Below are 24,309 nucleotides of genomic sequence, written 5' to 3' on the forward strand. Positions count from 1 at the left end.
TTCCCCAATGCCAAATCAGTGTCTTGTTTGCACATAATTAAATCTGAGACGTCATTAGGAATCTAAACATGGTACTTTCAAAAGTTAGGCCTACCTTTCCACCCCAGACAGAGTAGGCTTACCGACGCATAAAAATGTATGCCTCACCTGCTGGCTTCTGTTCTTCCATGTTTAACCCAACGAGGGAAGGTCAAGTGTTTCCCTAAAAGCTGTCTGGGTTTAAACATTATTTTAGCCTACAGAAAGTGACAGAATGAAATTACTTCCCAAGCAAAGTCTATGTTATATCTTCTCGGGCTAAAGAAGGTTGAATCTCAGCCTCAATTTCAAAGAAATTAAACAATGATATTCCCATATGCATGGAGTAATGTCTTTCCCGGGTATTTTTGGTTTCTAGAAACAAGCATAAAGCATCTCGGGCCAAGGCACTGTTAAACATCACTTTAATTTGATTCCAAATCTTAAGCGAACAAAAGTCTGTGATTTTTGCCATTTTCTTTAATAAAAGGTAGGTGGGATGGCATCCCCTTTCATACCCCGTCAATTCGAGTCTTGGTTATAACTTAACAGCCTGTCATCGACATGGAGGTTGGATATTTAAAGAGCAGGTGGAGGAACAAGCGACAAATATATGGATATAGCATTCTATTGCCTAATTTCATCTATCAAACAGGTAGACCTACCTCTTTCTTAAATAGGAATAAATAGTTTCCAACACAAAGCCCTCTTAACAAAGTCACATTCAAATGAAAACTGCTGAAATGAATGCCTATTTTCAGCACCATGAGCTGTCTATTTCTGATTGATTGTACCGCGGCTGCTGCTTCAAGTTTCAGCAACACGATGTAAATTACTCGAGAAACATATTGTTGCGCTCTCCTTCTCAAACTGAACAGAACATAGGCTAGTCTATGCGCAAGATTGTTTTTTTTTACATTTGTAGAAGCCTCCTGAGAACTGTAGCCCTACACAGCACAGCCATTGGTTAGGCAGCACACAAAAACGTTTCTGATCAGCAAGAGCAGGCAGGGGCTCCAGGTTGGAATATCCATTGCGGTGTGTAACGCAGCCAAGTTGTATTTACAACATCATCAGCTATCTTAGAAACATAACTTTGCTCTGTGCTTCTCTGAGCATGCACTTCGTAGGCTATGGATCATTTGATTGAGACTACACTAAAGAGTCTATATGCACACTTGATATTGAGCACCCAGCGGGAGAATCAGAGAAAAGGGGCGGCATCTGGCACACATCAAAATGTAGCCTAATAACTAACTAATTCTAAAACATTGATCAATATTGAAATTACACGTTACATGACCCTCCCCCTGGACTAGATAACAAAAAAAAATACTAAACCCTCCCCTTGACTGAAATTGAAAAAGCAAGACCCTACCCCAATTTCCTCCAGGTAACCATTCTGTACATTTAGATTAATCCCTTAGCAGATGCTTTAATCCAAACTTGCATGTGCATACATTTGACATATGGAGAGTTATTGTTGAGAGAGTTACTAAAAAAGGATTGATTTCTGGGGCTGATACTAGTGCTATACACTATTTTTTTCTTAAGGTTAGATGGCTGAAACTGAACTATACTACTGGATACAAGAGGTAGAAAATGTCAAAAACTTCATCACCTGTTGTTATGACACCCTTAAGACATTGAGAAGTTGATGTAGTAAAGTGCTACAACATTTTGACCAGCAGAACACAGGATTAGAAAAATAGCTCAATATGTTCGCTTACACAACCCTAGGAACAAAGGCACTATAGTCTACCAGCTTCATACAGTTAAAGACAGATTCTTCGTAGGTATGCTACTTATAAAGGGGAGTGTTTATCATTTAGGGAAGTGCTCAACCCTTTTCCCCCATCTTTTTGCACTTTGCCCACATGTCACTCTGTTCAAAAGACTGGCAGCCATCTTGACCCACACACGAGTAGCGGTAGCCCGCTAGACAATTAGCCTCTGCCTCTTTTGGATGCTCATAAATTCTGTAGATCAGGGCTCTCCAACCCTGTTCCTGGAGAGATAACCTACAGGAGGGTTTCACTCCCAGTTGCAACTAAACTGATTCATTCAGTTTATCAACGAGCTAATTATTAGAATCAGGTGCACTAGATTATGGTTGGAGTGAAAACCTACAGGACAGTAGCTCTCCGGGAACAGGGTTGGAGAGCCCTGTTGTAGATTGACGAGGTTCTATATATTTGGAGGAGGCTTCGCTCTGGGGGATTGGCGGGTCTAGCTCTCTCCGTGGACAGACTTGAAGAGTATCCGCAGGCGAGACATGACTTCGTCCCAGTCCAGGTAGGCTCCCTCCAGGTGTCTCATCCGGTCTGGGTGGCTCTGAAAGCTCTTCCGCCCATGGAGCAGGCGCCAGTTGTCAAAGGTGACCAGGTCGCCTGCAGGAGGAGGTGGAGGGATATGCCGACTCAGTACTCAACCAATATTATACAGATATTTCAAGATGAAAGTTAAAACGAACAGGCTACCTCTTAAGTGCTAGTATTTCACATAAAAGATAACCAATAGTCATAGACATCTACCATCTCTGCAATATTTTACAATACAATCCTATTCATATTGCCAACTTTTATCCAGGGAAGCTTCACTTTAACTGCTAATGTTGAAGGGGCACACTCATGCACACACACTAACCAGGCTCCATCTTGTAGGTGAGCATGTTTTCTGGTCGCATCATCAGCTGGACGTAGGCCTTGAGGGAGCTGTAGAAGGCCTGGACCTGGTGCAGGGGGAGGTCCAGCACAGAGTCCCTGGTGGCATTATTGTAGTTGATCCGGACCACCCGCCCATCACTGTCAACACTGTTCAGAGAGAGGAGGGGTGCCACTGTTAGTAAGTGTGGGTGTGTGACAACCTTTGAAAACTATGAAAAAGATTGCATGTTGGACATCTAGATCTTGTTGCATAATAAGACTCAGCAGTTGTCAAGTGTCAGATGTACATATCTGATACAATCGTATAAATACGATCAGTAGCAGTATATATACAATTCCCACAGTGACCTTGCTCGCTCACTTAAAATCATCTTCTTAACCCATCAGTTGGAGGCTATGTTCCCTCAAAAAATGTTGGGCACCGAGCAACATTCTGTGCAACTTCCGGGGAGCGTTTATGGTGAACACTGAGGCTGTACCTGCTTTAAGTTACAGTTTTAACAGTGGCCAAGTAGGCTACTGTGGCTATTTGATCATAAATCAAAAACAATGGAGAAAAATGCATCCCATAACAGCAGCAAATGTGTGATGTACAAAGTAGGTCTACATTCCATGAGACTTTTGAAAAAAAGGCTTGATATTAAGCTGTTTAGCTACTTATCCTTCAGACAAGGAGGTGACTGAAAATGTTGTGTGATTTGATGCAAGAATCCACTAAATTCATTATTATTAGCTGACTAGCTTTTCAAAGATGGCTAGAAATGCACACATTTTGTGCTCTTGTTGGAAGCAACCACTCCTCCATTGTTGACAAAACATTAGCTATAACTGGACTAATAACTCACTAACTAGCAAAGAATATGAACAAATGTGCACAGGTGGCTACATGTAGTCCTCGCTTTGATCTCAAAACAAGCGCATCTACACACAACCACTCACGCTGTAAACACAGTCCAGTTCAAAGTGAATGACACAGATCCATATATGGCAATGCGCGAGCTGATATTTATTCTGCGCAGCAGTCAAGGGAGCTGGGCGCCTGCGCACAGCTTAGAGTGAACATTGGTTGAAGGTTGTATATTATACATTTATACTGCAGTTTACATTCTGAGCAGCAGATGGCGACAAATATCCTTCAAGCTCCTAAATCACATCCATGTAGCTTTAAGATAATCCTGAGAATGTGACTGTTTGTCTGTATTTTGGTCCATGTGCTACCTGGAGCAGTTCTAGACTGACCTCTGTCAAGTCACATTAATATGTAAGCTGAGTGATGGCTCTTATGTGTGTGAAAAACAAGCCATTGCATCCATGTCTTTTAATGGTGTGGCGCTCACTCACTCTATGATGTGGTTCTTGGACTGCACCATGAAGTCGCAGTAGTCGGACCCTGTGTCGGTGAAGTCCACCCGCAGGGAGGTGAGGGTCCTGAAGGCCTCGGGGTCTTCTTTCCTCAGTTGATCTGCCATGTGGAAGCCGTCCACCGCTTCACTCTCCCCGCCCTCGCCAGCCTGGCTCAGGCAATGCAGGAACTGCACCTGCAAATAGCCATACAGGATATTAGTACCATTGCTAACTGCCATCCCATACAGGATACAAACATCTATATGACTCAGGTGTCTGACTGATAGTGAGAAAGGAGAGGATTAATGTAGATTTCATGAACATGATGGTGGATCCTGTCTACTCACTCCAGGTGGGTAGTGCAGTGCTGGATAGTCAGTGTGGAGACTGAGTTTGCCAGAGGTGTAGGCCACGTTGTTAGCCTGGGATTTGTCCTGCACCTGCCATGTGTGCCTGTTAAAGGAATGAGAAAAGTTGAGAAAGGTCCATTATTAATGATTATTAACTAATTATCTCATCACAAAGGTGTTGAGCACTAATGACCAAGGCATTCTCTTTGGAAACATTAAAAAGGTTCGAGAGCAACAGGACATGGAAAAAGTTACTCATCATCCTACATTTCTAGTATTTTGTTAAATGGATACTGTTGAAATAGTATGTCAATTGTGACCCGATTCAGGAAACTAGGCGTATGTCGCAAGTCACAACTTCACAGGAGAGCCGTTTGAACGTACATTTTTTTTTAAATCAAAATGTGTTTTCAGACAGAAATGCCTTCTCTAACATGTGAGCTTTCATGCCATCTGTAAATACGAAGAAAGTTGTTAAATTAAGAGCCTAGTTGGTTGAGCCAAAGAAAAAGTCAGGAACCTTCCCGCTAGCCATGATTGGCTGAGATAATGAGTGGGCTGGACATGCTGAGAGGTGAGTTTCAGATTGGTCTGTGGTGTAGCATCTTGTGTCTATAAAATTAGCTGCTCGTTATATGCAGATAATCCTTTCTACTGCAGTTTTTTTCTAAAGATATAACGTTAGCCATGGAGAACTGCAAATATGTTGCTACTGCTCTCAACGTTGCTGCCCTGAATTTATCAGGGGCTATCGACAAAGGTCAGTGGGAAAAAGTTGAGATGGACTACTTTCTGGAGGACGATCGTGCTATGCTGAATCTCACGGAAAATGAATCAGACAATGAAGAAATCCCTGATTTAGGTAAAAACATTTTCATTGAAGAAGATTCTAGAGTCTTCTGATGACAGTGATGGCGAAGAAACGGCGATCAACAGTTGTTATCACGGAAGAAGAACACAGAGTTTTGAAATCAGTGGAACATAACGGGCCAAACAAGCTGTGCAAACTAAACGGAAACAACACAGGATGTCTTATGAAGGGGTTGCAATCTGCCATGAAGCTTTCATCCATGTATATGGGTAAGAATCTAGCTACAGTTTCAGATATAATACATTTCTAATTTTGTCAGAAAGTTGTTTTCTTTGAAAGTTAAGACTTGCTGTTAGCTAGCCAGCTGGAGTTTGATGGCTGGCTTGCTAGCTAACGTTAACATTAACAAATTTACCCCCCCCAAACAGACACATTGATGGCCCTGAACGAACTTCATTTAACTCTATGTAAACTGGAAACCACATATCCCGAGGCTGCATTTATTGTAGCTGGGGATTTTAACAAGGCTAATCTGAAAACAAGGCTCCCTACATTCTATCAGCATATCATTTGCGCAACCAGGGCTGGCAAAACCCTAGACCATTATTATTCCAACTTCCGCAACGCATATAAGGCCCTCCCCCGCCCTCCTTTCGGAAAAGCTGACCACGACTCCATTTTGTTGCTGTTGCTTACAGCCTATAGATAGAAATTAAAACAGGAAGCTCCCACGCTCAGGTCTGTTCAAAGCTGGTATGACCAATCAGATTCCACGCTTCAAGATTACTTTGATCACGTGGACTGGGATATGTTCCGCATTGCGGGGAACGACAACATTGATGAATACGCTGATTTGGTGAACGGGTTTATTAGCAAGTGCATCAGTAATGTCGTACCCACAGCGCCTATTAAAACATTCCCCAACCAAAAACCGTGGATTGATGGCAGCATTCGCGGGAAACTGAAAGCGCGAACCACTGCTTTTAATCAGGGCAAGGTGACTGGAAACAGCAGCACCTCTTCAACCTCAGGAGGCTGAAGAAATTCAGCTTGTCACCAAAAACACTCAAACTTTTACAGATGCACAATTGAGAGCATCCTGTCGAGCTGTATCACTGCCTGGTACGGCAACCGCTCCGCCCATAATCGTACGGCTCTCCAGAGGGTAGTGAGGTCTGCACAACGCATCACCGGGGGCAAACTAACTGCCCTCCAGGACACCTGCACCACCCGATGTCACAGGAAGGCCAAAAAGATCATCAAGGACAACAACCACCCAAGCCACTGCCTGTTCACCCCACTGTCATCCAGAAGGTGAGGTCAGTACAGGTGGGACCGAGAGACTGAAAAACAGCTTCTACCTCAAGGCCATCAGACTGTTAAAACAGCCATCACTAACATTGAGTGGCTGCTGCCAACATACTGACTCGACTCCAGCCACTGGAAAAATTGTAATAAATGTATCACTAGCCACTTTAAACAACGCCACTTCATATAATGTTTACATACCCTACATTACTCATCTCATATGTATATACTGTACTCTATACCAACTACTGCATCTTGCCATCTTGATGTAATGTATCACTAGCCACTTTAAACAATGCCACTTTATACACTGCTCAAAAAAATAAAGGGAACACTAAAATAACACATCCTAGATCTGAATGAATGAAATATTCTTATTAAATACTTTTTTCTTTACATAGTTGAATGTGCTGACAAAAATCACACAAAAATTATCAATGGAAATCAAATTTATCAACCCATGGAGGTCTGGATTTGGAGTCACACTCAAAATTAAAGTGGAAAAACACTACAGGCTGATCCAACTTTGATGTAATGTCCTTAAAACAAGTCAAAGAATGAGGCTCAGTAGTGTGTGTGGCCTCCACTTGCCTGTATGACCTCCCTACAACGCCTGGGCATGCTCCTGATGAGGTGGCGGATGGTCTCCCGAGGGATCTCCTCCCAGACCTGGACTAAAGCATCCGCCAACTCCTGGACAGTCTGTGGTGCAACGTGGCGTTGGTGGAGGGAGCGGGACATGATGTCCCAGATGTGCTCAATTGGATTCAGGTCTGGGGAACAGGTGGGCCAGTCCATGGCATCAATGCCTTCCTCTTGTAGGAACTGCTGACACACTCCAGCCACATGAGGTCTAGCATTGTCTTGCATTAGGAGGAACCCAGGGCCAACCGCACCAGCATATGGTCTCACAAGGGGTCTGAGGATCTCATCTCGGTACCTAATGGCAGTCAGGCTACCTCTGGCGAGCACATGGAGGGCTGTGCGGCCCCCGCAAAGAAATGCTACACCACACCATGACTGACCCACCGCCAAACCGGTCATGCTGGAGGATGTTGCAGGCAGCAGAACGTTCTCCACGGCGTCTCCAGACTCTGTCACGTCTGTCACATGTGCTCAGTGTGAACCTGCTTTCATCTGTGAAGAGCACAGGGCGCCAGTGGCGAATTTGCCAATCTTGGTGTTTTCTCCGTCAAATGCCAAACGTCCTGCACGGTGTTGGGCTGTAAGCACAACCCACACCTGTGGACGTCGGGCCCTCATACCACCCTCATGGAGTCTGTTTCTGACCGTTTGAGCAGACACATGCACATTTGTGGCCTGCTGGAGGTCATTTTGCAGGGCTCTGGCAGTGCTCCTCCTGCTCTTCCTTGCACAAAGGCGGACGTAGCGGTTCTGCTGCTGGGTTGTTACCCTCCTACGGCCTCCTCCACGTCTCCTGATGTACTGGCCTGTCTCCTGGTAGCGCCTCAATGCTCTGGACACTACGCTGACAGACACAGCAAACCTTCTTGCCACAGCTCGCATTGATGGTCCATCCTGGATGAGCTGCACTACCTGAGCCACTTGTGTGGGTTGTAGACGGTTGTAAAGGTTTGACCCGAGTTAAACAATTTAAAGGCAAAGCTACCAAAAACTAATTGAGTGTATGTAAACTTCTGACCCACTGGGAACTTGATGAAAGTTATAAAAGCTGAAATAAATAATTATCTCTACTATTATTCTGACATTCCACATTCTTAAAATAAAGTGGTGATCTTAACGGACCTAAGACAGGGAATTTTTACTAGGATTAAATATAAGGAATTGTGAAAAACTGAGTTTAAATGTATTTGGCTAAGGTGTATGTCAACTTCCGACTTCAACTGTATGTGATAAGTGCGTGTGTAACAGTATATAAAGTATGTTAATGTACTGGTGTGAAGGCACTTTAGCAGTGGTACTTATTAAGAAGCACTTTAAAGTATTTTTACTTTAGTATTTTTTGGTGGTATCTGTACATTACGTTACTATTTATATTTTTGGCAACTTTTACTTCACTACATTCCAAAATAAAATGTACTTTTTACTCCATTCATTGTCTCTGACATCCAAAAGTACTTGCTACATTTTGACAGGAAAATTGTCCAATTCACACTTATCAAGAGAATATCCGTACTGCATCTGATCTAGCAGACTCACTAAACAGAACTGCTTCGTTTGTAAATTATGTCTGAGTGTTGGAGTGTGCCCCTGGCTATCTGTCAATAATTTAAAAAAACATCTGGTTTAATATAAGGAATTTGAAATGATTTATACTTTTACTCAAGTATGACAATTTAGTACTTTTTCCACCACTGGATGTGGCTGGGGGTTATAGCATTTATTTCACATCAATTTAGACTAGTGTGTCTGGGTAAGTGTCATCTAATATTTATCAAATATTTTTAGCACCTGGACACTTTCTGTTTACCTGGACTCTTTCCTTATTGTAGGCTACTACCACTTTTAGTCTTAATCTTTACTACACTACTCACGGTTTAGCACATGACCTCATGTGAATCCTTAACGAGATGTGTTGGGCTGGCTTAAGAGGGTGTGAACAATGCTGAATGGGTGTAGACCAAGTATTCCCAAACGGGCAATGTCGTCATGGGTACGCAAAATAAAAATACAAATTTGCATTAAATAAAACTTCTTCTTTTTTAAATTCCATTTATATACATTTGGGTGAGGCTTTTTTCTCGTCTGAGTTAGCCCATCTAGTGTTCAGCAAAATTACAACACAATGTTAAATACAGGTAGCGTAGTCAAATAATGAACATCCAATCACATTAACCATTACTCTCTCGCGGGAATTCCACTAACGGATTGTATGTAGCCAAACGTAGTTGTTGCTCATGTTGGTATCTGTACTAATGGCGCAAATGCCATGACAGGAAGACATAGTGGAGTGGTAAAGCGTGTGCAAGCCATGCACTATGCAATGATATGGGCAGCGACCAAGTAACGCTTTTACAACATGCAGAAGTGCACTGGTTATCAAGGGGCAAAGTATTGACTCATGTTTTAATTGAGAGACAAGCTTAAAGTTCTCTTTACTGACCATAATTTTCACTTGTCTGACCGCTTGCATGATGACGAGTTTCTCACACGACTGGCCTATCTGGGTGATGTTTTTTCTCGTCTGAATAATCAATCTAGGATTATAATCAATCTAGGACTGTCCGCAACTATATTCAATGTGTGGGACAAAATTGAGGCTATGATTAAGAAGTTGGAGCTCTTCTCTGTCTGCATTAACAAGGACAACACACAGGTCTTTCCATCATTGTATGATTATTTTGTGTGCAAATAAACTCAAGCTTATGGACAATGTCAAATGTGATATAGCGAAGCACCTGAGTGAGTTGGGTGCGCAATTACTCAGGTACTTTCCCAAAATGGATGACACAAACAACTGGATTCGTTATCCCTTTCATGCCCTGCCTCCAGTCCACTTACCGATATCTGAACAAGAGAGCGTCATCGAAATTGCAACAAGCGGTTCTGTGAAAATTGAATTTAATCAAAGCCACTGCCAGATTTCTGGATTGGGCTGCGCTCAGAGTTTATTGCCTTGGCAAATCGAGCTGTTAAGACACTGATTCCCTTTGCAACCAGGTACCTATGTGAGAGTGGATTCTCGGCCCTCACTACCATGAAATGAAATATGGAAAATGATTTAAAACTGAGACTCTCCAATACAACCCAACCTTGCAGAGTTATGTGCATCCTTTCAAGCACAAACTTCTCATTAACCTGTGGTGAGTTATTCACAAGGTTTTATATGTAAGATGTTGAATAAAGAGCAAAATTATTGATTATTATTATATTATTATTTGTGCATTGGTCCTATAAGAGCTCTTTGTCAGCCGGGTTGTGACAAAAACTCACACTCATTCTTATGTTTAATAAATGTATCGTATAGTGTGTGTGTGGCAGGCTTACAATGATGGCAAAAAAACTAAATTTGAGAGTGTGCTGACCCTGGTGCTAGAGGGAGTACGCAGCTGGATGTTTGGTACGGGACTATAAAAAGTTTGGGAACTACTGGTGTAGACAAAGGAGAGCTCTCCAGTAGGTACCAAAACATTCAAAAGGCCCTTTTCTCAAAAGTGAGTGTATCAACTTTCAAAGCAGAATTACTTTCCCATTGTTCCTCAAAAATGCTGTGTATGATATACCATTTTGTTGCACTGGGTCTCTACTTTTATCCAATGTAAAAATAAAAAATAAATGTTGCTTCATAAGACCGAATCCAGGTGATGAATAACAATTATACTAGGTCTCTTCTTTGCTCTTGGCATGGAGTCTCTGTTCTCAAATATATGCAAATATGTGCCCTGGTATTTTGTTGTGTCTCTTGGGTTGTTATTTGTGGAAGACATAAATACTGCAGCTTCTTTTTTTAAATAAACAAAAACTGCAGCTTCTTTAATGACATGTCTCTTGCTTTGGTTCACAGCTGTTAGCTTCCACCGACCTGGGCTTAACTGCTGGCTGTGGGATGCTTGTTGTTCCAACCTCAGCTTTGATTATTGGCCAACATGCAATCATTGGAAAACTAACTGGATGATCTACAATTAAGACTATCCTACCAACGGGACATTGAAAACTGTAATATCTTATGTTTCACCGAGACGTGGCTGAACGACGACACGGATAATATAGAGCTGGCTGGCTTCTCTGTGCATCGGCAGAACAGAGCAGCTACGTCTGGTAAGACGAGGGGCAGGGGTGTGTGTCTATTTGTCAATAACTGCTGGTGTGCAATGTCTAATATTAACAAAGTCTCGAGGTATTGCTCGCCTGAGGTAGAATACCTCCTGATAAGCTGTAGACCACACTATCTACTTTCTCATCTATATTATTCGTAGCCATCTATTTACCACCACAAACCGATGCTAGCATTAAGGCTTCACTCAACGAGCTGTTTAAGGCCATAAGCAAACAAGAAAATGCTCATCCAGAAGCGGCACTCCTAGTGGCCGGGGACTTTAATACAGGCAACCTTAAATCTGTTTTACCTCATTTCTACCAGCATGTCGCATGTGCAACCAAAGACAAAAAAAAAAAAAAACTCTGGACAACCTTAACTCCACACACAGAGACGTATACAAAGCTCTCCCTCGCCCTCCAGTTGGAAAATCTGACCATAATTCTATCCTCCTGATTCCTGCTTACATGCAAAAACTAAAGCAGGAAGTACCAATGACTCGCTCAATACGGAAGTGGTCAGATGACGCGGATGCTACACTACAGGACTGTTTTGCTAGCACGTTTCCTCCGGGATTCATCCAATGGCATTGAGGAGTATACCACCTCAGTCACCGGTCTTACTACACCGGCTCTGACACTCATCGGATGTGGCAGGGCTTGAAAAATATTACGGATTACAAAAAGTGTAAAGTGTAGCGTTCTGTCTGGTTTTACCAGGCTGCCCATGTTATCCTCAGTATACAAAGGAGCGGATAGCTGAGAGTAGCAATGGTTTCTATAATTAGGATGTTTAGGAAAAATCGGACATGATGGCAAAGTTAAAAAAACGCACCCTAGTAAATCTACTGCGATGGAAATATAAAGCTGTGTGGATAATGCAGAGCTTATAGAAATTATATTACCGTGGTTAAGTTTAAGAATATATGACGCTAATAAGGTCAGAGGGCATGGTTTCTCACCCATAGAACGTCAATCGGAGGTATCCGATCCTCTGGCTGAGTCGGGCCACCTGACCCTGCTCCACCGGCGCCCCCTTCAGGTAGACAATGCCCACGCGGCGTAGAGCCAGCAGCCAGGCCAGGGCGGCCTTGTCGTCGTGGAGGACCTCCTCGAAGTTGGCCGTGGGGATCCGCAGCTCTGAGTCCCAGTACGTACGCTCTGAGAGAGCCAAGGAGATAGAGATAGATGCACTTCATTAAAGTATTGTATCATCCTGTATGGTCTGTATCATACCGTCCTGTATCGTATCAGTTTGTCAAAGTTCCCAGGTTTTTCAGAAATTCCAGACGGAGGCTCCCCAGAATCAGAAGGGAATACGCTGGGAGGGAATCCTTCAACTGAAAATCCTTGAAGAAGGATTTCTGAAAAACCTGGTAAAGTTCCGGAATTTTGCAACGTCAGAATTTTGCTATGCATAGAGAGTGCAACTTTAACTAGAGATACAAATTTCAGCCATTTTCTACCAATATTGACAACTGACAGTTTCTGCTCTGTGCAGTGATTGAACTGCCTGGGGTGCAGGTCGGGGACAGAATAGAATGTCCTGGTTTGATTGCCTTGGTTTCAGGACAGCTCAGGTTGTCATAACCATATGGGCAGACACCACAGCCTGTCAATGAACAATGGACTCTAACGACAATATGTGTAATGCTCCCGGCCACAGTCTGTACTGCCTGTATGTAATGTGTCTGTGTGTCCATGAAACGTTTCCTCCAAGGGATAGGAGGGAGGGAGGCCAGCTCGCTATGGTTGAATACTCTGTGAGGAGGAAAGGGAAGGGGGAGAAAGGGGTGAGAAGAGTGCATGTCTTGACTGACAGCAGTGGAAAAAGCCTCCCACTGCTTCGCTTTGCACCAAGCTGGCTCCAGCCCTTTTTCCATAGAGTGTCTCTCCAGTGGCATGAGCTCAGTTAGTGTGTGTGGCTGTGTTAGTGTGTTAGTGTTAGGGGGGGGGGGGGGGGGGGGGGGTACAACAAACCTCTTCAGTAGCAATTCATCAGGATTAAGTGGGGAAAAAATCCAAGTCAAATGTCAGAAAGCTCGACTTTGCAGCTTTGCTGTGAGTAGAGCTATGGTACCACATGGAGTCTCTACGTGTCTAGGGGCTTTGCAGGAATATGCTGCAGCTTGATTGTCACTCTGGGGGATGATCCTGACCCTTTTCACCTGCAACAGTGAGTCGTCGAGATACATTGATTTCTTTCACTGATACTGAGGACTTAACCCACAGCAGGTTTTTACCTCTCCTTTCACGCCGTCATCTCCCAAACAACTCTCTGTCAAAAAGTCAAGAACCCCCCCAATCCAAACTCTGTAAATGAAGAGGGTTGAAACATTTTTGGAAGGGAAATAAGATCTTTATTAAAGGCTGGCTATTCGTGAGGGTCACCGACAAAAAGAGAAGGTTGAAGTATGAGGAACTTCTAGAATAAAGGCTAGTTCCTTCCAATGTTACAAGTAGTTCCATGAAATCAGACTAGCCCATAGGCACCATTTGACCAGCCGGTATGTATCTGCACACAAAGGGGGACATAAAGTTCTTGGCTAGAGGCAGAACGGTGCTTCAGGGACAGAGCCCTGAGGTTCTGGATATCACACATGACAGAGTAAGCCATAACAGCAGAGGTAAAAGCATGTCGTATCGAATTAGGAGTTTTGGCTGAACTGGCCTTCCCCCTGTAAATTTACATTTTCTTGTCTGGTAAACTTGTTCGGCTAACATCACTGATTGACTCCAGATCAGTATTAACTACCTTCACTGTTATGTTTTAAACCGAGTACCATTATGTTTTGAACAAACCGATTTCAATCCTTGAGGGCCAAGAAAAATGTAGAGAGGGAGAGTAAAGGAGAGAGGAAAAAATAGGAAGGGAGAGACACATGGAGACAGAGAAAAAAGCGAGAGAAAATGGAGTGGAAAGGAGCATAGAGAGAGTCCGAGCAGAGAGCGCTCTAAACCCGGGTAGGCCCTTTAGTGGGTGATGGATGGGATAAGAGAGCGGCTGGCTGGGCAGTGGGCCCGGGCCAGAAGGGTTCAGATGGTGCAGGGCCCAGAACGTTCTGCTTGGTTATTGGTGTGTAAATGCTCGACACTCAAATTCTCACCAAGCGCAAAAATTGCTGCTCTGATTTCCTGGAACGTGTAACGTTAGTCCACCAAGCCAATCAGTGATTAGTCTCTCTGACTCTTGCATAGTTTCCAGCCATGTTTAACAGAGATACAATGTCAGGCTGTGTGTGTTTGCTTGAGAGCGAGCTAGTGCCTAGTACGTACAGTGCCTTGCGAAAGTATTTGGCCCCCTTGAACTTTGCGACCTTTTGCCACATTTCAGGCTTCAAACATAAAGATATAAAACTGTATTTTTTTGTGAAGAATCAACAATAAGTGGGACACAATCATGAAGTGGAACGACATTTATTGGATATTTCAAACTTTTTTAACAAATCAAAAACTGAAAAATTGGGCGTGCAAAATTATTCAGCCCCCTTAAGTTAATACTTTGTAGCGCCACCTTTTGCTGCGATTACAGCTGTAAGTCGCTTGGGGTATGTCTCTATCAGTTTTGCACATCGAGAGACTGAAATTTTTTCCCATTCCTCCTTGCAAAACAGCTCGAGCTCAGTGAGGTTGGATGGAGAGCATTTGTGAACAGCAGTTTTCAGTTCTTTCCACAGATTCTCGATTGGATTCAGGTCTGGACTTTGACTTGGCCATTCTAACACCTGGATATGTTTATTTTTGAACCATTCCATTGTAGATTTTGCTTTATGTTTTGGATCATTGTCTTGTTGGAAGACAAATCTCCGTCCCAGTCTCAGGTATTTTGCAGACTCCATCAGGTTTTCTTCCAGAATGGTCCTGTATTTGGCTCCATCCATCTTCCCATCAATTTTAACCATCTTCCCTGTCCCTGCTGAAGAAAAGCAGGCCCAAACCATGATGCTGCCACCACCATGGAGTTCAGTTCTTTTTGACTGGAGGTATTTAGACGCCATATTGTATGTGGTAAAGGCCTTCACAAACATGGTGGCATTCATCAGTGCTTTCACTGCAAAGGGGGCTGATGCCAGTGAGTGTGCCCACTACAATTATCAGGACAAGCCTGCAGCTGTACGGAAATTTTAGATGAATGGAATTGGGTGTTATAATCAGCCAGAGAAATGTTACCTAGTTGAATACGGAGGTTTCCCGCAAAATAACTACAATCCTGTATCCAATCATGTGAGAAGTGAAGTCGCATAAACACACACACACACACACACACACACACACACACACACGCAGGTCGCAACATTGTAGCTGTTGAAGTCCCATTTACAAAGAGCCTGTCTTAAACTGACGTGGCACAGCTAGTCCTTCTCTGGAGAACGCTTCCCACCCTCCATCCAATACAACAAACTAACCTTTCTCTGTTTAATGGAGAAACCTGCACAACAGAACCACCTCTGCCTTCTCAGCTTTAATAAGGAGTCTTGTGACCAATTCCAAACCGACCCGCTAATCCCTACCTCGACCCCATAGTGCTTTTTATAGATCTGGAAGACTTGGATAGGAGTCAGAAATAATAGCTTTCCCCTCTTGTTATAGCTCGACCTAACCCTCAGATGGACTGGATGGAATTTCCCCAGGTTGCTTACACCTATTCAATCCACTCAGATCTTTAATATCCTTATCACTCTCCTGAGCAGTAAAGCTGAACTGAGCTGTGCTGTGCTGTGCTGGCCTGGTTACACATCCACCGAAACATACCATACGCATCCAAGTGTGTGTGTCTGTGTATGTCTGTGCGTGTGTGGCGCTGTGTGTGTGTGCGTGCGCATGTGCTCAGCGGGAGAGATTCATCTTCTTAATCGACAAATCAGTGTGTGTACATGGAAATGGTGAGGTTTGGGGGAAATATGTGTTTTTCCATTGATGCACCGGTACAGCTATGTTTTTAGGAGCCTTGTTTTTTTTTAAACTGATGTGTTCTCACGTATCGGCCACAAGAGCCCGTAGGTTCAGAGGGAGTCTAAATTCATACCAGATGAGTCAAGGAAGACACAGACTCCCATTAAGTCAAAGGAAAGACATATCAGCTGCTGTTTGGATGAGCGGGAACCAATCAAGTCCCATTAGGACTAACTGAGCTGATGAGAGTACTTTAGACAGCAAACCTAGTGAATGCAATATCTATGCCGTTAAGTAGCTTTTTTTTATTTTTATATTCATACTTGTGTTCATCTCTAAGCCAAGCTAGTTATCAATTAGGTCTTCATTAAAAAGTGAGAAAGAATTCTATCCTATTTTATTACGATTTACAAACATGGCTTGCTTGCTAAAACTACATCAGATCAGAATGTTCCATTCCTTGGTGGCCAAACAGGGACAGTCTTAAATATCTATCTCATTATGCCACTAACAACTGGCCCAGAGTCAGATTAGGCTTGTTTATCTCATGAAAGGATGCTTTAAACTGATGCATGGCGAGTTGATCCTAAATCTGCACCGCAGGGAAGAGAGTGACTCAGTAGGCACTATGGTAGTGACCAAGCAGACCGTGAGTAAAGGTGTTGACACATTTCAAATCAAATCTTATGCCACATGCGCCGAATACAACCTTACAGTGAAATGCTTACTTACAAGCCCTTAACCAACAATGCAGTTTTAAGAAAAATAAGTGTTAAGTAAAAAATAGATAAATAAAAGTAAAAAATAATTAAAGAGCAGCAGTAAAATAACAATAGCGAGGCTACATACAGGAGGTACCAGTATCCATGTGCGAGGGCACCAGTTAGTCGAGGTAATTGAGGTAATATGTACATGTAGGTAGAGTTAAAGTGGCTATGCATAGATAATAAACAGAGAGAAGCAGCAGCGTAAAAGGGGGGGGGCAATGCAAATAGTCTGGGTAGCAATTTGATTAGCTGTTCAGGAGTCTTATGGCTTGGGGTTAGAATCTGTTAACTATTTTGGACCTAGACTTGGCGATCTGGTAGCGGAGAGAACAGTCTATGACTATGGTGGCTGGAGTCTGACAATTTTTGCGGGCCTTCCACTGACACCGCCTGCTATAGAGGTCCTGGATGGCAGGAAGCTTGGCCCCAGTGATGTCCTGGGCCGTACTCACTACGCTCTGTAGCAGTCGGTAGAGAAGAGTCCAGAGGAAGATGTGTGAGAAAAGACTGTGGCCTCTTGGATAAGCCAGCCAACACTGCTTCGTCACCTCACGGTAGGTAAAAGGCTCAAAGTACGCTAGCCAGAAAGTGAGAAAACACCACGTCATTCACCGAGGATAATCCTCATCCTCCTCAAGCATTCAAAGAGAGCTTAAGGACACGGTAGTGCCAGTTTACAGGCTTGATTACTGTTCACAGGATGCGGTGAGTTGGAACAGTTGATAAACATACAGAAGATAATGACTACTACATTTAGAATAAAAGGTGCTATCTAGAACCTAAAAGGGTAATTTGGCTGTCCCCATAGGAAAACCCTTTGAAGAACCATTTTTGGTTCCAGGTCGAACCCTTTCCCCAGAGGTTTGTACATGGAATCCAAAAAGGGTTCTGCATGGAACCAAAAAAGGGTTTTCCTATGGGAACAGCCGAAGAACCCTTTTTTCTAAGGTTGTACTGATAATGTTAATAATGTAGGCCTAGAAAGACCATGCCTAATAATAACGGGAATAATAACCACACTACTGTTGGAATATAACGAGTGCTATCCGATATTTCCCATGGAGGGGTGATTGAAACAGATCCACAGCCACCCAAAAGCCACATCGACCAAGACAAGGGTTTTAGAAACCGAAAATTACTATAGTACCATTCCTAGATTGCCTTCTTATTCCAAAGGTATAACAACTCACGGTTGCTAAGGTCCTCGGTAAGCTTCACAGGAAGTGTAAACACTAACAAATATCATGATGACAAACACTCCTTGTAGATTCCAATCTCCCTGTGCACAAAACAAGTCTTTGAGTGTTTGCTTGTATACTATACACACTATGGCTTCAAGCTCTAGCCTAGACGATTTAAGTGAGGTCAGAACCAGAGCTGGGTTTAAAAATAGTACTTGAAATAATTTAAATATAAGTGCAAACCCCACTCGCCTGGCACTCGAGGCAGGCTCGACAATGCCAAATAGCTTACTATTTAAATCCAAGACTGGTCAGAACAAGGTCCCCTCAGTTGCATGGGCTGGATAAACAACAGGGCAAATTGGTTCAACGAGTTGAGTTTGGCTTAAAAACGGTGTCTCTAAACATCCACTTCCATTCAGCTTCCCTTTAATTAGTATTCCATATGGCAGAGGCAGAGGGGGGTTGAACATGACTGCACACAGACTCCACACCTTGCCGAAGGTCTCAAGTTATTAAGCCATTTCACATACGGCCACTGCATACCTCAGTGATGTAGTCTGGTCTACATGTGTGAAAGCGACATCCTCTGGGCTAGAGATTGACAGGCTGCACACTTTCACAGCAGCAGCAGCGTCTGGGGAACCCCATATAATTAGAAATGATTGGAGGCATGTGGTCCATTTCCATGCTGTGTAAATAAATGAAATATAAATGTTTTTAGTTTTTTTAAGTAAATGCTTAGGGGGAAACTCCTAATTCCTACAAACACCAAAAGGCAAAAAAACAAGTGAGGGGTGATTCAGTCTGAGTAACACCCCCACAGCTCATATTATCATATTAACCTCGGCATCTCCCGCATGTGCTACACTTTGACAATCTTACCGGTCTTCTGGGGAAAAAGGAAAACATACAGATATTCCAAACTAGGTCTGTCTGTGAGTGAAATAGAGAGTGAAATAGAAAGTTAGAGAGAGAGAAAAAAAGAGAGAGCGGGGCCTATAGGGAGCTAGGTAGGGATGTGAACAAAACTTGAGTAACAAAACTTCCAGATGTGAACATTGTTTCACCATCCATCCATCTAAAAGCGTAAACTTTTCCAGGGTTTTTGGCAGGAGGAATTTCAGACCAGACCTCAGGAGGATATAATTAAACCCAGAGACAAGGGGGCTGGTGCGCGTGTGTGTGTGTGCGTGTGTGTGTGAGAGACAGAGCCAGACAGAACATGAGCTAAACTCTGTCTGGTAGGAGCACTCCTGGTGCTGAGCTAGCAACAGTTGAAGAACAAATACCCTGCACTTACAAAGTGTGTGTGTGTGTGTGTGGGGGGGACCTCTTACACAGGTACTAAAGGAGAGAAGGAAGGGGGAGTGGGAAGGTTGCTATACACACACACTGTCTTTAAATCACTCTAGAGTGGAAACAAAGCAGGAGCCACTGAAACCTGTGGATCCTTCAGGACCACGTGTGGAAACACCATCTAGTCTCTCCTCAGTTGAAGTGCAGCTCCAGCCTTCATTTCACCTTCATTACTGCCTTCATTACTGCCTTGCCCACTGCTCTTTCCACGACATACAGTAGACTGACCAGGTGAATGCGATGATCCATTATTGATGTCACTTGTTAAATCCACTTCAATCAATGAAGGGGAGGAGACGGGTTAAAGAAGGATTTTTAATTACGACACGGCGTGTGGTGCATGAAATGTATTCTTGGATGTTACACATATTCAGGTTTAACAGTCTGTGCTCAACACTTAGCTAACCAGCTGGCCATTTAGATCACTTGTAACAAGCAAATACTGATATACAGTAAATACGCTTATTGGTATCAATAATGTTTTTCTAAAGTACTTGTGGCCTGTAGCATAAGTTGTTTTAAAGAACTGAAAATTCAGTTAGTGTGGCACAAAGAAAAATGTCAATCAAAAAGTAACATTGGAATTTGCACAACAGGGATGCTTGGTTTAAGTACTGTATGAGGGCACAGAATCTTACTTTTTTTCAGATAAATTCTTCAGGGACATTTTCAAGAACAAAAAGCATTTATCTCATGGGTCTTCAGAGCACTGTAGCAGTCAGCTACTGTTAGACTAGACAAAAATAGAATGGACACTGTCAGCATGGGTGAATTGGCATTGTGTGTTCGTGTGTGTGTGTGTACTGTAGCAGTGAATTTCAATAAACACATGCTTAACACAAACTAGGAGCTATGAAACTATGTAGGCCCTACCAGTTTGGGATTGGATCAAATTCAATAATTATGTATTTTTAAATGATTTATCCTGATTTATTCCAGAATATCTACTTTCAGCGACAGTGGGGAAATTGCCATATAGCAGTTCTTGGCATAATTGTCTTACCGTTTAGGAAGAGCTCCTCTTGTAGAGCTTGTCTGGCAGCAGGAGAGAAGCACCGTTTCCTCAGCCATTCTGGGTCAAACTCGCTGGTGTGCTGGTCCGGCCACACTATGGACACCTGAGGACAACCACAGAGGTTGGTGAAGGGTTTGCGTGAGAATCCCAAACCTTTCCCAAAGTAAGCTCACACTAGTGTAGCACATGGGGATGTGTGAAACTTGCTCCTCAGCCGGAAGTGTCCCCACTTGCACCTCTCTCAAATGATGTGCACAAATTGGTTTACATGGGGTTATAGTATGGGCAGGCATAAGCTACGGACAACACGATTGCATTTTATCAATGGCAATTTGAATGCACAGAGATACAGTGACGCGATTCCCATTGTCGTGCCATTTATCCGCTGCCATTACCTCATGTTTCAGAATGATAATGCATGGCCCGATGCCACAAGGATCTGTACACAATTCCTGGAAGTTGAAAATGTCCCAGTTCTTCCATGGCCTGCATACTTACCAGACATGTCACCCATTGAACATGTTTGAGATGCTCTGGATCACGCATACGACAGCGTGTGCCGCCAATATCCAGCAACTTTGTACAGCCATTGAAGAGGAGTGGGACAACACTCCACAATCAACAGCCTGATCAACTCTATGAGAAGGAGATGTGTCACGCTGCATGAGACAAATGGTGGTCACATCAGATACTGACGAGTTTTCCTATCCATGCGCTTACCTTTTTTTTAAGGTATCTGTGACCAACAGGATCATATCTCCAGTACCAGTCAAAAGTTTGGACACACATTCTCATTCCAGGGTTTTCTTTATTTTCTACATAGTAGAATAATAGTGACTACATCAAAACTATGAAATAACACACATGGAATCATGTAGTAACCAAAGAAATCAAATCAAAATATATTTTATCCTGTTGAAAAACAAATGATAGTCCCACTAAGCACAAACCAGATGGGATGGCGTATCGCTGCATAATGCTGTGGTAGCCATGCTGGTTAAGTGCGCCTTGAATTCTAAATAAAAATCACTGACAGTGTCACCAGCAAAGCACCCCCACACCATCACACCTCCATGCTTCACGTGGGAACCTCACATGCGGAGGTCATCCGTTCACCTATTCTGCGTCTCACAAAGACAAATTTGAACTCATCAGACCAAAGGGCAGATTTCCACCGGCCTAATGTCCATGGCTCGTGTTTCTTGGCCCTTGGCAAGTCTCTTCTTCTTATTGGTTTCCTTTAGTAGTGGTTTATTTGCAGCAATTAGACCATGAAGGCCTGATTCACGCAGTCTCCTCTGAACAGTTGATGTGTCTGTTACTTGAACTCTGTGAAGCATTTATTTGGGCTGCAATTTCTGAGGCTGGTAACTCGAATTAACTTATCCTCTGCAGCAGAGGTAACTCTGGGTCTTCCTTTCCTGTGGGGGTCCTGATGAAAGCCAGTTTCATCATAGCGCATTATGATTTTTGAGATTGCACTTGAAGAAACTTTCAAAGTTCTTGAACTTTTCCGGATTGACAGACCTTCATGTCTTAAAGTAATGATGGACTGTTATTTCTCTTTGCTTATTTGAGCTATTCTTGCCATAATATGGACTTGGTCTTTTACCAAATAGGGCTAGCTTCTGTATACCACCACTACTTCGTCACAACACAACAGATTGCGCTCAAAAGCATTACGGAAAGAAATTCCACAAATTTACAGGTGTGCCTTGTTAAAAGTTAAGTTAATTTAAATGGATTCCATGAAGCTGGTTGAGAGAATGCCAAGAGGTTGCAAAGCTGTCATAAAGGCAAAGGGTGGCTACTTTGAAGAATCTCAAATATAAAATATATTTTGTATAACACTTTGTTGGTTACTACATGATTCCTGATGTGTTATTTCATAGTTCGTGTTAGGGTTTGGTCAGGGTATGCCGTCATTGCCTAGTTAAATAAAAAATAAAAAATCTGAACTGTAAATCTTTGAAATTGTTGCGTTTATATTTTTGTTCAGTATAAATTAACTTAAGTGGAGTAGGATGAGTGCCATTAGATTGACATGGATATAAGGTCTGTTTTACATTTCACTCCTTATGGTTAAATTGAGGAAAGATAAGTTCATCCAAGATATGTTACCTTGTTGTTGTCAGTGACCTGCACCCGGTCGACCCCAGTGTGGATGTCCAGCTGGGAGAGCAGCAAGCTGCGAGCCTGGGCTGACTGCAGGGTACACAGTGGGCATTGACAGTTGTCCCTAAGCCATGTGTATGGGTACAGGCTCTGTCCGCTGCCCTCCCACTCAACCTCCAGCAGCCTTTCCTGCTCCAGGGCCCGGACCTGCCTCACCCCAGGGCTGTCCCCCAGGGCGTTGGAAGGGAGCGGGGAGGGTGCCTGGGTCCCGTGCCCACGGAGCTGCCTCCAGGTCAGGTGAAGAGAAGGAGATGAGGAGATGGCAGCTGCCCAACCAGGCCTACCCCCAGCCCTCAAGGTATGGCAGGCCAAGACGGAGCTTCGCTTGAGCATGGTCGGCAGGGTACATCGTGCTATAGTGGTCGTCCACATCCTCGAACCGGGACCTCCGGATGAGAGCAGAAGGGTTATTGGAAAGGACAGTACACACTGGGATCCAAGTCATCATAAATATTCCAACGGTTAATAAGAGTACAGGTCAAGACACATGTAGGCATGTAGTATTACTTGTTGTTTTTTTACTTTGAAGTTATTTTTGAATTATTGTTTTAAATGTATTGTATTATCTAGGCATATTTCACCATAAATGGAATTGAGATGTTTAAAAAAAAGTTCAATTTAAAATAGGCTAGTTTGAGGCAAAAGGTGTAATAATACTAAATGCACCTTGCTACCACACTGATGAGGAGAACAGGACCTTACAATTTTTTGTATCCAAAATTGCTTTCATTTGCTATTTACAAGCGCGGCAACATTGGCTTGTCCCTAGACACCACAGCCAAAGTCAAAAACCCGGACCATTTCTACAATGTATCTTCTTAAATGTGATTTTAAACATTACCCTAACCTTAAAAACACAATGCTAACACAAAAAACGTGCTTTTTATGATATAGACCATTTTTGACGTTGTGGCTGTGCTATCTAGTGGAAACCACAACATTGCGCGATACAATTGTTGTTGTAGTTGTTATAATACTGTTCTGTGATACTTTGAATGTTTCCGTTTTGGAAACTAGGTGAAAGGTCGATACATGGGCAAGCGTCCCGGAAGCAGCTCGCACCACAGACTTAGAAAAAAGGCTAATATATATAATATATCGCCTTATTTTTTGTTATTCCGTACTTTGAGAAACCTTACAAACTATATATATATATTTTAAACAATTTGTACTTATGAGAGTCTGAACTACTAGGCTAGGTTTACTGTAGCTATATGCCCAGGCTAGCTCTCGTTCTACTACTAGCTAACGTTACCTTAGCCAGCTACTATTACCATTTAATTTAGCCTCCAATGACAAAATATTTGACATTGGACGCTCGCTTGCTGATATTAATTGAATGATTTACGAAAATCCAGTGTTTTTAGCGAGCTAGCTAGCATATATCCCATACATTTACGTGGAGACAGCGAGCTAACGTTACTGTATAACTTATTTAACGTTACCTTGCTTTCACTACGCAGCCAGACATTCCAGTGACAACACATGCTATATTTACCGGCAACATTACAATATGTAGTATCTAAAAAAAAAAGTATGAAAAATGGATGTACCTGTATTATTTTGGTAGGCTTCTAAACTTTTGAATGTTCTTTGTCAACGAAGCGTCTATCAAAATTGCAGTGCGGACTGTCAAACTAGGGGAAAGGTTAGCACGTGGGTGAATGACATAACCACTGTCGTGG

At 43.0% G+C, this 24,309-nt stretch overlaps 1 protein-coding gene across 2 annotated transcripts; it reads right to left on the reverse strand.

Annotated features, from left to right (window-relative positions):
* Positions 1 to 426: 426 nt before the first annotated feature.
* Positions 427 to 24,309, reverse strand: LOC115113476 (gamma-butyrobetaine dioxygenase-like). 2 transcript variants are annotated; one of them, XM_029641176.2, is made up of 8 exons: positions 24,178 to 24,309; positions 22,571 to 23,010; positions 20,438 to 20,552; positions 12,197 to 12,395; positions 4,376 to 4,481; positions 4,026 to 4,222; positions 2,665 to 2,831; positions 427 to 2,408 (listed from the first exon to the last, which is right to left on the reverse strand). In XM_029641176.2, the coding sequence occupies exons 2-8, from the start codon at positions 22,994 to 22,996 to the stop codon at positions 2,248 to 2,250; spliced, it is 1,371 nt and encodes a 456-aa protein (XP_029497036.1). In that variant the 5' UTR covers positions 22,997 to 23,010; positions 24,178 to 24,309; the 3' UTR covers positions 427 to 2,247. The 2 variants fall into 2 exon arrangements, with proteins under 2 accessions (XP_029497036.1, XP_029497037.1); XM_029641177.2 differs by lacking the exon at positions 24,178 to 24,309 and having other exon boundaries at positions 22,571 to 24,169.

The sequence above is a fragment of the Oncorhynchus nerka genome, linkage group LG28, assembly GCF_034236695.1.
Source record: "Oncorhynchus nerka isolate Pitt River linkage group LG28, Oner_Uvic_2.0, whole genome shotgun sequence".
NCBI classification, from domain to species: Eukaryota; Metazoa; Chordata; class Actinopteri; order Salmoniformes; family Salmonidae; genus Oncorhynchus; species Oncorhynchus nerka.